The sequence below is a fragment of the Rhinatrema bivittatum genome, chromosome 10 (assembly GCF_901001135.1).
Source record: "Rhinatrema bivittatum chromosome 10, aRhiBiv1.1, whole genome shotgun sequence".
In the NCBI taxonomy this organism is placed as follows: domain Eukaryota; kingdom Metazoa; phylum Chordata; class Amphibia; order Gymnophiona; family Rhinatrematidae; genus Rhinatrema; species Rhinatrema bivittatum.
The window spans coordinates 111,044,190-111,056,855 of NC_042624.1; the positions used below are offsets into that span (position 1 = coordinate 111,044,190).

A 12,666-nucleotide genomic window follows, 5' to 3' on the forward strand; every position below is an offset into this window, starting at 1 on the left:
ATATTCTGGGATGGCAGCTTTGCTCCGTCTCCATCTGCTGGTAGAGGTGCATAACCCACTGGTTTTGGATTCACCTGTCTGTATGCTAAGAAACTTCTTAAAACCACTGTATCTTTTCTGTTCTATGCTGAGGAAAATGGATGCAGAGAAATCAAACACCACAATCTTTAATTATGACAAACCCCCCCCCCCCCCAAAAAAAAAAAAAACAAAAAAAAAACTAACAGGCCTCACACAAAGCAAGAAAAAACTCTGGGCAGAGTGGCACATCAGAGAAAGAGAACTTCAGAACGTCAGTAAACCTGAATAGAAGCAACCACCTGGGAACAAGCCACATTTCTGCACATACTAAAGGGTCACAAGAAAAGACTGAAGTGCAATGACACTCACAGAACATGTCCGACAAGAACTGCAGATGAAGAGAAATGGACAGGACCCCCGCATGACACCGGTGCAGGATATTCCACACATGCTCATCGAGAGCGCTCTAAGGTTTACACAGGCTGCAGTCGATGAAATCACCAAGGGAATTTTCATCCTGCTCATCCTCAGAGAAATCATTTACCTTGGTAAACAGGCAGGTTTAAAATGTGCCTTTTCTGCCTAACAGTACACAGGGACTGCTACATTATGCATACTTTTAGATGGATTCAAAAGAGGCTTTCCCGAGGGGGGGGGGGGGTGTTAGGTCGGGAGAGCTATTTTACCCCCGCCTGACCGTCAGCACAGACAGGTGCAAAACACTCAACCGCTTTTAACATCTGCTAATTTCCAAAGGGAAGATCGCGGTCAGTGTCCCTTTGAAAACAGGGCTGCAATGTTTGCAAACTAAAAGTGCCCATATGCATTGCAAACACTTATCCCCATAAATATAATATAAGCACTAAAAAAGAACGAATTACCCAGCAGTGCAGCATCACAGATTCACACAGACATACACAACTGCAGAGGAAAAGCCTATTCAGTCTGTGTAATTGGTGGATTTCCACAGTGCCCTGTAAAAGTCTTCACCCCCCTGTACACTCTTCTCACATTCTGTCTATAAAATACAAATCAAAATGCATTAAAGCAGGAGTGTGTTTCACTGATCTACACAACATACTTGAATGCCCTTTATCATAGCAAACCCAAATTACTCCTAGTTCCAAAAATGCCTTAACGAGGCCCATAGTAAGTTAAATAGAGGCCAAATGGGTCCAGACACAGTAGATAAGGTGGAGGAAGAATCAAGCTGTTTCTGTTCTATGAAGTGAATTTGAAGATATAAACATGCTGAGCAAGGAACGGTCTTAAGAATGTATAAGATTTATGCAATCAAGATTATTTTCTTAAATTACCTTTGGAATATTTCCATAATTGTTCTTTCACAGTGAAAGTCTACAGTGTGTTGTGTAGATCAGAGACACAAACTCCAACTGCAATGCATTTTGCTTTGTAATTTTTAGACATCAGAAAGTGAAAAATATACAAGGGTGTAAAAAACTTAAGGCACTGTATTACATGCATCTCACATAGATAAATAAAATGTCATACATGCAACATAAAACCCTAGTAAAGGAGGAATATTAGCTGACAATGTTTGTGGTAATAAGTACCTGGAGGTAAGACGGTCTGGATAGGCATTGTGCTGATCACGGACGGTTCTAGGGGACTAGGCTGATATATTGCATCCACAGGATTAATTGTACTCTGATGAAAGACCAAAACAAAAATAATCATCATCACACACCACCCTGGAGTAAGATGTCAGTAAAATGTGCTCCACTGTCAGACGCAAACTACCACAGTAGAAGGAAAAGACAGACGAGTACACACGCAGACTTCTTTGTAGTGACATTCTTATTAATGTCTTTCAGTTTGGTATAAACTTGTTCTCTTATGAAGAAATTTAGAAATTGCCATGATATAAAAAATGCATAGAAAGTTAAAAAAAGCAGCCATAGATTTTTTTTTTTTTAAACAATTTCTACAAGCAGGGAATTCAGTTAACACACACACATGGAACCTAACCCTCCCAATGTAGCTATGCGCATTAATTAACGAACTGATAGAAATATTTGCTTTAGAATGTTAAATGTGCCTCGTGATCTCTATTTTCTGCACTGCATTACTCTTCATCTTATAATTGGTTTCTGAACTGTATAGCTTTGCTTACTATAACTTATGGACATGGCTGATGATTTCCAATCTACTTCTTGCACTCCATCCTAAAGCTGTCTATTTTAATTGTATTCTGAACTGCTTCTTACTGTAAGATATTACAATTGGATTCTGTACCATTGGGAAAAGGAAAAGAAATGCCTATGAAAGTATAAGAAAAGGAGATTAAAAATTACTCTGTCCTTTTTTGGTCAAACTTGGAGTGTGTACAGAGATCAGAAAGAATATACTATAAAAGAGAAAATACACTTTTTGTTTTTTATTTACAAAACTGATTCGTATTAACATTAAAGCTTGTACTCGGCCCAAGCTGTAGGGCACACAAGTTTCAATCTACAGAACCGGTGGCAGCATATTAGTTACCATAGAGCTGCTAGTAAATACAGCAATGCAAGGAAGCTAAGGGTTTTCCCCTGCCGCACAGGCTGTATATTTCCAAAAAGGCCACTGCACACCGACCTTCATTTTCATCCTGAAACTCACATGAAAATCACACACATCCTTAGCCGTTTGGTGCTGGGGTGCCATCTTAAGATATATCTCTTGAGAATGTACTTAAATAGGGTATGGAGGCATGTGGAAACTACCTTTAATACTTGCTCTAAATTCACCTATAAGTGCGTCCACAATTCAAAGTAAATCTCTATCAGGTCAAATTCCAACATTGGTTTTCAGTACTGATTACATGATAACATTCACAGTAAAACAAAATATACACAGGCATCCAATTATTATTGACCAACCTGCATGAAACAATTCAATCACACACAATAAAACAGTAAAGAGTCATAACATCAAACTCTTTACCCATATGCCTGATTATAACATAGCTTTTCATTCTTTCCTAAAACACACATATTCTGTCTCCTTATGCAAATTGGTCTCTAGCGAATTCCATAGCAATGGATCCGCCACAGAAGATTCCTGATTCTACATATTTTGCAAAATAAAGCTTTTGATAGATGGAACCATGACCAAATGTTGACTGGAAGATCAGAATTGCCTAGGGGCAATGCAATGATTAACTAAAGATGAAAGACAGCCTATTTCATAGGCAGCTTTACACATAAAAGACAGAGCTTTTTCGATAGCAGGCCCATCTATCTGGAACAACATTCCATCAAACTTCAGATTGGAACCCTGCCTTTTAACTTTCAGAAAAAAACTCAAGACGTGGCTCTTTCACCAAGCCTTTTCTGATACACCCTAACCCTAACCTAGTGGCCCTGTACTCTTACCCGGACTTTGGCTATTAGCTTCACGAAAAATGGACTTGGGCACTTCCAGGTTAAAGCACTTTTAAGCTTTTAACCAGTATTCACTATCATATCACTTTATAATTATTACAGCCTTTACCTTCTTTCCAGCTTTTGTTTTAAGTTTCCAAGTTCTCTATTCCTTGTTGATTGTAACTTTGACTTATTCTTATCTTTTGTTATGTATAGTTTACCTAAATTGTTACTTCAGTTATACCCTTGTTAAATGTAAACCGATCCGATATGGTTATTTACTATGAAGGTCGGTATAAAAACCTGTTAAATAAATAAATAAATAAATAAAAAAGAGACAGTAAAATTTAATTCTCTCTCTATTCGGAGCAGCGGAGTAACACTGTCACTAACTGAGCTGCAGCACTGTGGATCAACTCTAATACTCGCAATCATTTATTGGGCAAGCCAATTCAGTGGGACTTACCTGGAAAAGTCTGCTGCTGAATAGATCTGGTTCAAGTTGTGTGTATAATTTATCCGGATGACTTTAGGGTGGGCATTTTTCTGACCAGATGTGTGTGTGTGTGTGTGTGTGTGTAACTCTAGCTGCACTGCATTTCAGTATCTGCATGCACCAGCTGAAGTTAAGCCGCACACCAGAATGCCTCCACCACCACTGCTTTTTCAGGATACATTTTGTGCGCACAAGGAGTTGTGTGCACGAAGTTATCTGCTTGGCAAGGGGAATATTCCAGTCTTGGCTTCTGTCTGCTAACTCCAAATGTCAGCCAGGCAAAGCCTCTGAATATTGATCTCTGAGTCCTGATGGACTTACTTCAAGTTTGCCAAGTAATGTGGACAGTGCTTATACAAAATACACAGCATTCACAGTGACACGCATTGTACATGTGCTCTCTCTTCTGTACGCTCTGAACATGAAAGGTAATTTTTGCCCTGAGTTTGACAGAAAGGAAGCACCACGACAGGGCCCATTTTTACTAAAGTGAATCTGTTTATAGAATGCACAATTAAAATTTAATTAGCTAGTAGATCTGGCTCCCTCGTCCTCCTCTTGTGTAGCACCTCTAACCACTGAGTACTAATAACTGACAGAAGTAAGAATGATACTTTTACAGCTCCTAATTATTTAAAATTTTAACTGTTTTTCTTAGGGAAAAATGAAATGTGTTTGAGAAAACGTTCCCCTGTGGTTATTTATCCTCTCCTACGGTGATTAGATCTGTTCACCAACACTTCTGCTGTGGACAGGTAACATACCTGCCCAGGCCCAAAAATATTTGGAAATCACAAGTCACCCTGGGTTTATGTTAAGCTTTGTCATCACATAGATCTTAATAAATATTTTAGTAAATACTTTCTACACTTTAGCTGAGAGCCAATCTACTGAAATTTTAATGAGGGAACTGACAACCAAGGCAGTCGGATTATAGCAAACTGAATTCGGTTTTAAATTTCCAGACAGAGTGAACCCCTGATATTCAGGGCATGCTTCGTTCATTTCACAATAACCAAGTTATTCATCTGGAACAGTTTCTATTTCAGTAACATTCACCTGAAGCTAGAAGGCCAAGTGCTCAAAGCTGACCATTTACAGGAATGAACACTGCTCCCATCTGCCAGGGGAAACGCAAACGGTTCAAAAGGAGGTAGAATACTATGCTCATGTTAGGGTGTGAAAAATACAGCAAAAACCTTGATTAATATTTTAGTGAACACTGCTAAGTGTCATCTACTGCAGTTTTAATGAAACAAGAAAATGACCACCTACATTCTCAAGTGAAAAAGAAAGAGAAAGCAACGGCCTAGGTTTCGGCCTAAACAGCTACAAGAGAGGCTTCCCCACTTCAGGCTGCCACGGTACACCAACATTTCTGACTTTGGGTAACTCCTTAACCATCTTCCTTGTGGGGAGGGAGCACCAGATTTAAAGTGCTGCTTTCCTTAACATTAGGGCCCACTTCCTACCAAAACAAAAAAAAAAAAAATAGAAACGCGTGGAAAACGTAGTTTGTTGTGGGGATTATTTTTGTTTTTTTATCAGCATTAGTGGAAGCACGAGATAATGGATTTGTTAAACCATCATCAGAGAGACTGACAAGGCCCCTGAACTGAGCCCTAGAAACATTTATAGAATCCTCTTCAATTTATACATAAAGACACGCAACACCCCAAACACATAGAAAGCACACAAAAATATAATGCAGAGATTACAGTTTGTTATTTTCTAGGTTTTCTCTGCTAAATGTTTGCAGTTGCTAGTGTTAAATCCTACTCTATATATACATATATCTACAAATACACACATATACCAGAGTACTATTCATACTTCCATTTATTCAAATTTAATTACATGCTAATCATTCAATATCTATGCCAGTTACAGTATAATTCACAACAAAATACAACTATATAAAATATCCAAATAATCAAAAAACATATGTCCTAAAGCCCATTACACTACCTCCCTAGAGAGGAGATCTGAATTACATCTTACCGAATAAAATCCTACAAAAGTCAAATACAATACTCCTAGACCAAACTTCCAACTAAAGACGAATATTAATGTAAGCAGTCATGGCTGTAGCTACCTCTCAGACAAGGCCTGATCCAAACCATCTAGCCATCAACTTGTTTCCCCATAACATTCTGTGAAAAGCCAAGTTTTCATTTTTTTTCTTAAAATGAATAGAATTGAGCTCATCCCAGAATTCCTTTGGCATTGAATTGAAAAAAACAAAACAAAACATGACCAAAATAATCCAAAGGCCTGCCATCTTGTACTATAGAGGCAAACTAGAAGGTGGCAGAAGGTGCTATTACAGGCTGCAAATGTGCTAAATATTTGTATACTAATCTCTTGTACTGTAAAAAATGATTGCATTGTCTATGCTGACACTTTTTTGTTAAAACTGGAAGTCAACAGACTAGATTAGCAGCTTTTAAATTACTTTTCAAACAAGGGTAAAACAAAAAAAAAAGAGTCAGGAGCTCACTTACTATGTTAATGTGCTACTTTAATATGAGTAATAGAAAGCAGAAGGACTAATTTATACACACAACTGGAAAGTTTGTTCCTTTCACATCAATAATCTTCGTGCAGAATAAGCTGCTGCTGCATGGAGTTTTTAAAAACAAATCATTCCTGGATCCATAAATTGCACTGCAGCAATTAATTATCCTGCTAGTATAAAGCATTTTGCGAGATCCTACCGTCTGAAAGATGCTGAAGACAACATAACCGTATTGTACATTACGGTGCTGGAGATGCAGGGGTACAAATGCTGACTGAGTTTACTGAACTGAGAGCCTTCGACAGCAAAGTACAAGTATTTACTCACAGCTTCAAGGTGCTTTCAAACAACCAGAACCTCCAGAATTCACATTTGTTACTATAATTGGAAAGTTCAATCTACATTACCTTAATAAAGGCCGAATTTTAAAAGCCCTGCGCGCGGCAAATCTAGGAGATACATGCATGACTGGGAAGTGCGCAAGCCGCGCGGATTTTAAGAGGACCGCAGCCACGCGCGTATCTCTCAGTACGCGCACTGGAAAGGATTTCGCAAAAAAAAGGGGCAGGCCGGGACAGCGCCATTAAGTCTGATTTGCACAAAAGCACGCACCAAGATCCAATGACCGCGTAAGTAGCTGCTGCTGCTACTACGGACTGTGGTAAGTAGTTAAATTAAAAAAATTAGGGTACTCAGTGGGGCTTTCAGGGGTTTAGGAAGTCTGCTCCTTTACAGGGGCGAACTGAGAGGGAACAGGGAAATAGGCCCGAACGTGTCACTGCACGCATCTACTAAAATCCCCCTTTTATGCATGTCAATATAAAAATCCAGGTGCACGCGCTGGCAAACGCGTGGGAATCTAAAAATCTACTTTTAAGTGTCCAGACTTCGCTTCAGCACACACAAGAAAAACCTCATTTTTAGTCAGTTTTTTTTTTTTTTTGAGATTTGGGGTGGGGAGCATTATTACATTTTTCAAGACATTCCATGATTACTTTTCCTCACTTCTATCAACAATGCTCAAAATTTACAGAGCCTCTAATTACCATCCCTGTGGTCCTCTCCTGCAGAAGGGCTCCTTAGTCAGAGAGGGGCAAACCTTACCTTGCCAATAATTTTCTAAGCTGGCTCTACAGCAGGGATGGCCAACTCGATTCCTTGAGACCCACAAACAGACCAGGTTTTCAGGATATGCACAATGAATATGCATGAGATAGATTTGCATACAACGGAGGCCTGTTTGTGGCTCTTGATGACCAGAGTTGGCCACCCCTGCTGTATAGAAATGAACAAGATGTTTAAGATGAAACAGCTCCATGTTGTACAAGCACAGCCAGTCTTGGATTTATCCCACGGCATACATGGAGGGGGTCAATATTCAAACTCATAAGTTATCTGGCTAAATGGTTAGTTTTGAATATTTCCCTTGCTTATTTGGCTAATGACTTATCTGGCTAGCTTTTAGCCAAATAAGCAAGGGGTGTGTTGAGGATATTTTGGGGTGGTGTTGAGATAGCTAAATAACTTATCCGGCTAACTCTAGATGCGCCTGAGGGCAGGTCTAAACTTATTCAAGAACAAAAGAATATTGCCAGTTAAGTGGCAAACTGCTAGGAAGGGAAAAAATAAACCCCATCACAGCACCCCCCCTCCCCTCGCCAACCCTACCTCTGAAGGCTCGGCCCTGCCAGTCCCCCCAAAACTCATTCTAGTTTTGAAAAAAACATGCGTCAGGATCAGTGCAGGTCTTGGCCCCTCCCCCATCTCCTGCTCTGGAACATTTTTTTTTTTTTTTTTAAACGTCTGAATCTCTAGGTCCCTCCCTGAACTTTAATTTCATCTGAACCTTCAGCCCGGACCATGGCAGCAGCCTCCCACAATGCAGGCCTGACACTTCTGCCATCGCTAAGCAGTTACGACGGAAGCCAGGCCCAAGATGCAACAGACACTAAGGTACAGAGATCGTGGGAGGGACGAGGGGGCCCTGCAGATTTAAACATTTACACAACCGTACCAGACCAGGGACTAGGAAAGGGCAGAGACCAGCACGGACCCGATCTGTGTATTTTTTTCAAAAAACGGTAGAAGGGGTTTTGGGGGGGGGGGGCGGGGATTAGGCTCGACCCAGCAGTACAGTGTCTTTAGAGCTAGGGCGGGAGAGCAGATGCGAGCTGTTTGGGCCAGGAGGCTCACAACCTTTTTTTTTTTTTTTTTTTTAATTTTTCCTAGCAGTTCACCAGTTAACAGACTGTGTTCTTTTGAATACAGCCGTCTGTCTAAAGTTATCCAGCTTACCATAACCAGATAACTTTATACCTAACCACCAATATTCAAAAGAATATCCAGCTACAATTACCTGGATAACTAATTGGGGATATTCCCACCGAATATCCAGGACAAGTTAGCCAACTTACTAGAGAATACCAGATCTCCCCAATAAAAGCAAGACTTCATCTCCATGCATACAATGGGGTAAAACTGGGACTGGACCAGCTGGTCCCTTATGATGTAGACCTATCTGGTCATCTTGGCGCTGATGTTAAGTTTCCCCCTGCTGTTCTCCAACTTCTGCCCACACAGAAGAGACATCAGTACAAAACCCAATTTTCTGCAGTTACAGAATCTGGGTCTTGCCACAGATTTTCAAATAGCAGCTTAGGTGCAGTCGCATCCTCATCCTGGCACCTGGCTGCCTCCATATCCACCCATCAACTCGCTACCTTCTTCTGACAACTACTGTAGGATGAAGAATATTTTGTACTGAATTATTAATTATACTGATGCAAGAATATTATATGATCCAGACATGAGAGAAATGACTAAAGAAATTAAGAATGCAAATAATTGATTATATGATCTTCCCCCACCCAACGCAATAGTGTCCAAGAAGGCACCAGCAAAAGAAAATCCAAGACAGACAAAAGCCCATACTATTGAATATCCATTCTAAGATAACCGGATATCTTTGAGTATTTGGCCCATAAGGCCTGGGCATTTAGCAGGATAGACTAATTTCCCTATTGTTCCATGCATTTTTCCTGATAATAACCTACAACTAAAGGTCAAGTACTGACAATGTCTGAGGACCGGGTTGACTCCTTCGCTGTCTGATTCTTCCTGCAAAACCTTGATCCCCAGAACCTCCAAGATCTGGGGAATGAGAGGCCCAAGCTCTTCTCGCTTAAATAAGCGCACCACGCTAGGATCATCGCCTTCAGAGGGTGGGAGGTCATCCTGGTCCGGGTCCGTCCTGGTTCCCATCACTCATATCCTGGGTGAGTCCTGGATCCTGATCCACCCTGGGGCTCGAGGGATCCCCGAGCGAGATCTGCAACCTATCCTCAACTCAGGCCCCGGGGGTGGATCAGGCCTCAGCCTGTGAAGGTTGATGGAGGTCCGGGGACCCCATGGATACCCGCTTCAGTGGAGGCCCCAAAGCATCCGGCTGTGCTGCTCTCTTAAGGATTGCCTGTTTCCCAGCCAGGAACGCCTGGTGCAGTAGCAGCACAAACTCAGGACAGAACTCCCTTGAATAGGTACACCCCCCCCCCCCCAACAGGAGGGTCCGGTAGCCCAGGGTCATCCCCAACATTAAGAATCTGGTCCACCGGGGATGGAATGGGAGGGGCATCCTCCTCCTGCGGCACCTGCCGTGAGTCACCCTCCCCCGCTAAGGACCGTGGCCCGGAGCCCTTGTCTGCCTGATGCTCCCCCCGAGGAAGTTCCCTCCTGCCCTGTAGAACAGGCAGAACAAAGGGAACTAGAGTTTAGCGCCTGCCATGATGTGCCACACACGCGGCAGGTCCCCATCATGGGTCAGGGTGCCACAGACTGAACCGAGCAGCCACGCGGTCGTCAGAAAAAAGAAAAAAATCAAGCCGGGAAACCTTCGTGTGGTTGCAGGAGCCATAAATAGCAAAAATGCGACCTAGCACTCGCTCAAAGGCCTCCCCCCCGCTGACCTACCCAGAGCTCCGGGCCGTCGTGAGGACCCATGGGGTCGGGGCTCCCCACTCTGACTGGCCTGCCAATGAAACGGCATGGCCCGTCCCCCGATGCAACTCCGCCTACCTTGAAAGAGGCTTCAGTTACTCTTTTTTTTGTTTTTTTTAACGAAACTTTACACAGAAAAGTCCCGGGACCTGAAGAAAGGAGTGAAAGGAGCCTCCTCAGTGGTCGAGGGAACCAGGAGCCCCTGGCTGTCGAGACACTGGACCGTTGCGGGTGAGATTCTGGAAGGGGTGTCCAACCCCCCCCCCCGGACGCCCGGCTTCCACTGAGGGATGGCCCACGAAGGTGCCTAACATCTCTAGAAGCTACACCGCTAACTACTAACTAGCCTAATCTAGGGGGGGGGGGGGGAAAAACCCCTTTCCCTAAACCTCTTTTTTTTTTTTTTTTAAACTAACAGACTGCAGGTTTGCACCTCTACCATCTGCTGGAGTCAGAGAAATACTGAGGGACTGCAGGTGGCACTCTCGGTTATGTAGCAATGCCCAAAGTTTTTGTTCTCCAACTCCATCTGCTGGTAGGAATGCACAACCCACTGGTCTGGACTGATCTGGGTGTGCTCAGGAACTGAAGTTTCTAGAAATGATAACAGTCAGCAAATGACCACATCACCTGCAAGGAAACAGATGACTAGAACAGCCGAAACTCCCCTCCATCTCAAGAACCAGAGAAAACTGGTTTCATGTTTCTCTTTGTGACTGGATCACTACACAACATGTGATCTACCACCATGCAATTCCTGCACAGTACAATAAGAACAGAATAAAGCCAGATCGAGAGTCAGCGCTGCAGATTCAGCAGGATGGGGAAGAGAAAAGCCAAAAGTAAGATCCAGGGAGCAGAGCCAAGCAGCACTGAAGAATTCCAGGACCAGAGACCTGCCGATTCCCACATAGAGATCATCACAGAGAAGCCATAAATACATTCCTGCAATCAGTAAATTCATATTAAAATTCTATTAGAGTAAAGAATTCCTTTAAAAGATTTTAAAAAAGAAATTGCAGGTATTTAGAGTAATATTCCTAAACTGTGATACAAAAAAGTACCAAAGTGACAGTTGCAGCAAATTGTTAATGGAACATAAAAAACTGATTGACCTGCTATCATTTGGTGGTTGCAGATATACATTGTATATAACTTAATGATATCTCATGTAAGGAAGCGTAGTCAGTTAATAACCTTGTTATATTTAATAAATACCTGCCTTTCTCATGCAATATTTATTAAATGGTGGAGCATGCGGGTAGGGAATAATTAATGCATAAGAGAGCAAAGTTTTCCCAAATGAAAAAAGCATTAAAAATTAGGAATATTGTTTTGTGTATCAGAGTTTTCCTGAAGAATACAGTACCATTTAAAGTTAATTAATTTAAGCTCATCTAATCAGGATATTATTGGAATTTTATTATTATACCATAACACCGCACATATTTCCTTCCTTGGCCCTCCGCTGTCAGTCTGCCCATGTACCTTCCTGCTGATGCCCAGCTCTTGTTTCAAGCTTGCTGCAAATGAATATAAAATGTGGCATGGAATCCATCCTGAACTGTGCCAGGAAACCAAGAACCTTACAGATCTGCACGACTTCTAAAAGGCAATCACCTCTCCAAGCTGCAAAGTCACTCTTGGCCTCTTTCCTGCCATTTCAGAGTGACTGGAATAATGTGAGTCTGCTGGTAGTTAATTTGGTAATAACTGTACTCTATACTAAACATCCTGAGCTTTTGGATCTGATGCCAGTTATCCCACTATACATTTAACCAACCATCAAGATCAATGACGACTGTCATTAAGAACATAAGATATGCCATACTGGGTCAGTCCAAGGGTCCATCAAGCCCAGTATCCCATCTCCAACAGTGGCCAATCCAAGTCACAAGTACCTGGCAAATATTAAATAAATCTCAAGCTACTATTGCTTAATAATTAATAGCAGTTTATGGATTTTTCTTCTAGGAACTTATCCAAACCTTATTTTAAACCCAGCTACACTACATTGCTATAACCACCTCCTCTGGCAATGAATTCCAGAGCTTAACTATGTGCTGAGTGAAAAAGAATTTTCTTCAATTTGTTTTAAATGAGCTACTTGCTAACTTCAGGGAGCACCCCCTGGTCCTTCTATTATCTGAGAGAATAACCAACTGATTTACATTAACTTGTTCAAGTCCTTTCATGATTTTGTAGACCTCTATTATATCCCCCCTCAGCAGTCTCTTCTCCAAACTGAACAGCCCTAACTTCCTTAAACT

General features: G+C 41.7%; 1 protein-coding gene across 2 annotated transcripts in view; it reads right to left on the minus strand.

Moving 5' to 3' along the window:
- OSBPL9 (oxysterol binding protein like 9) overlaps positions 1–12,666 on the minus strand; it is a 197,765-nt gene that overhangs the window by 37,240 nt on the left and 147,859 nt on the right. For both annotated transcript variants that reach the window (XM_029618434.1, XM_029618433.1), the window contains one exon: positions 1,596–1,689. In XM_029618434.1, the coding sequence (XP_029474294.1) occupies positions 1,596–1,689 (94 nt within the window). The remainder of the gene's footprint in view (positions 1–1,595; positions 1,690–12,666) is intronic.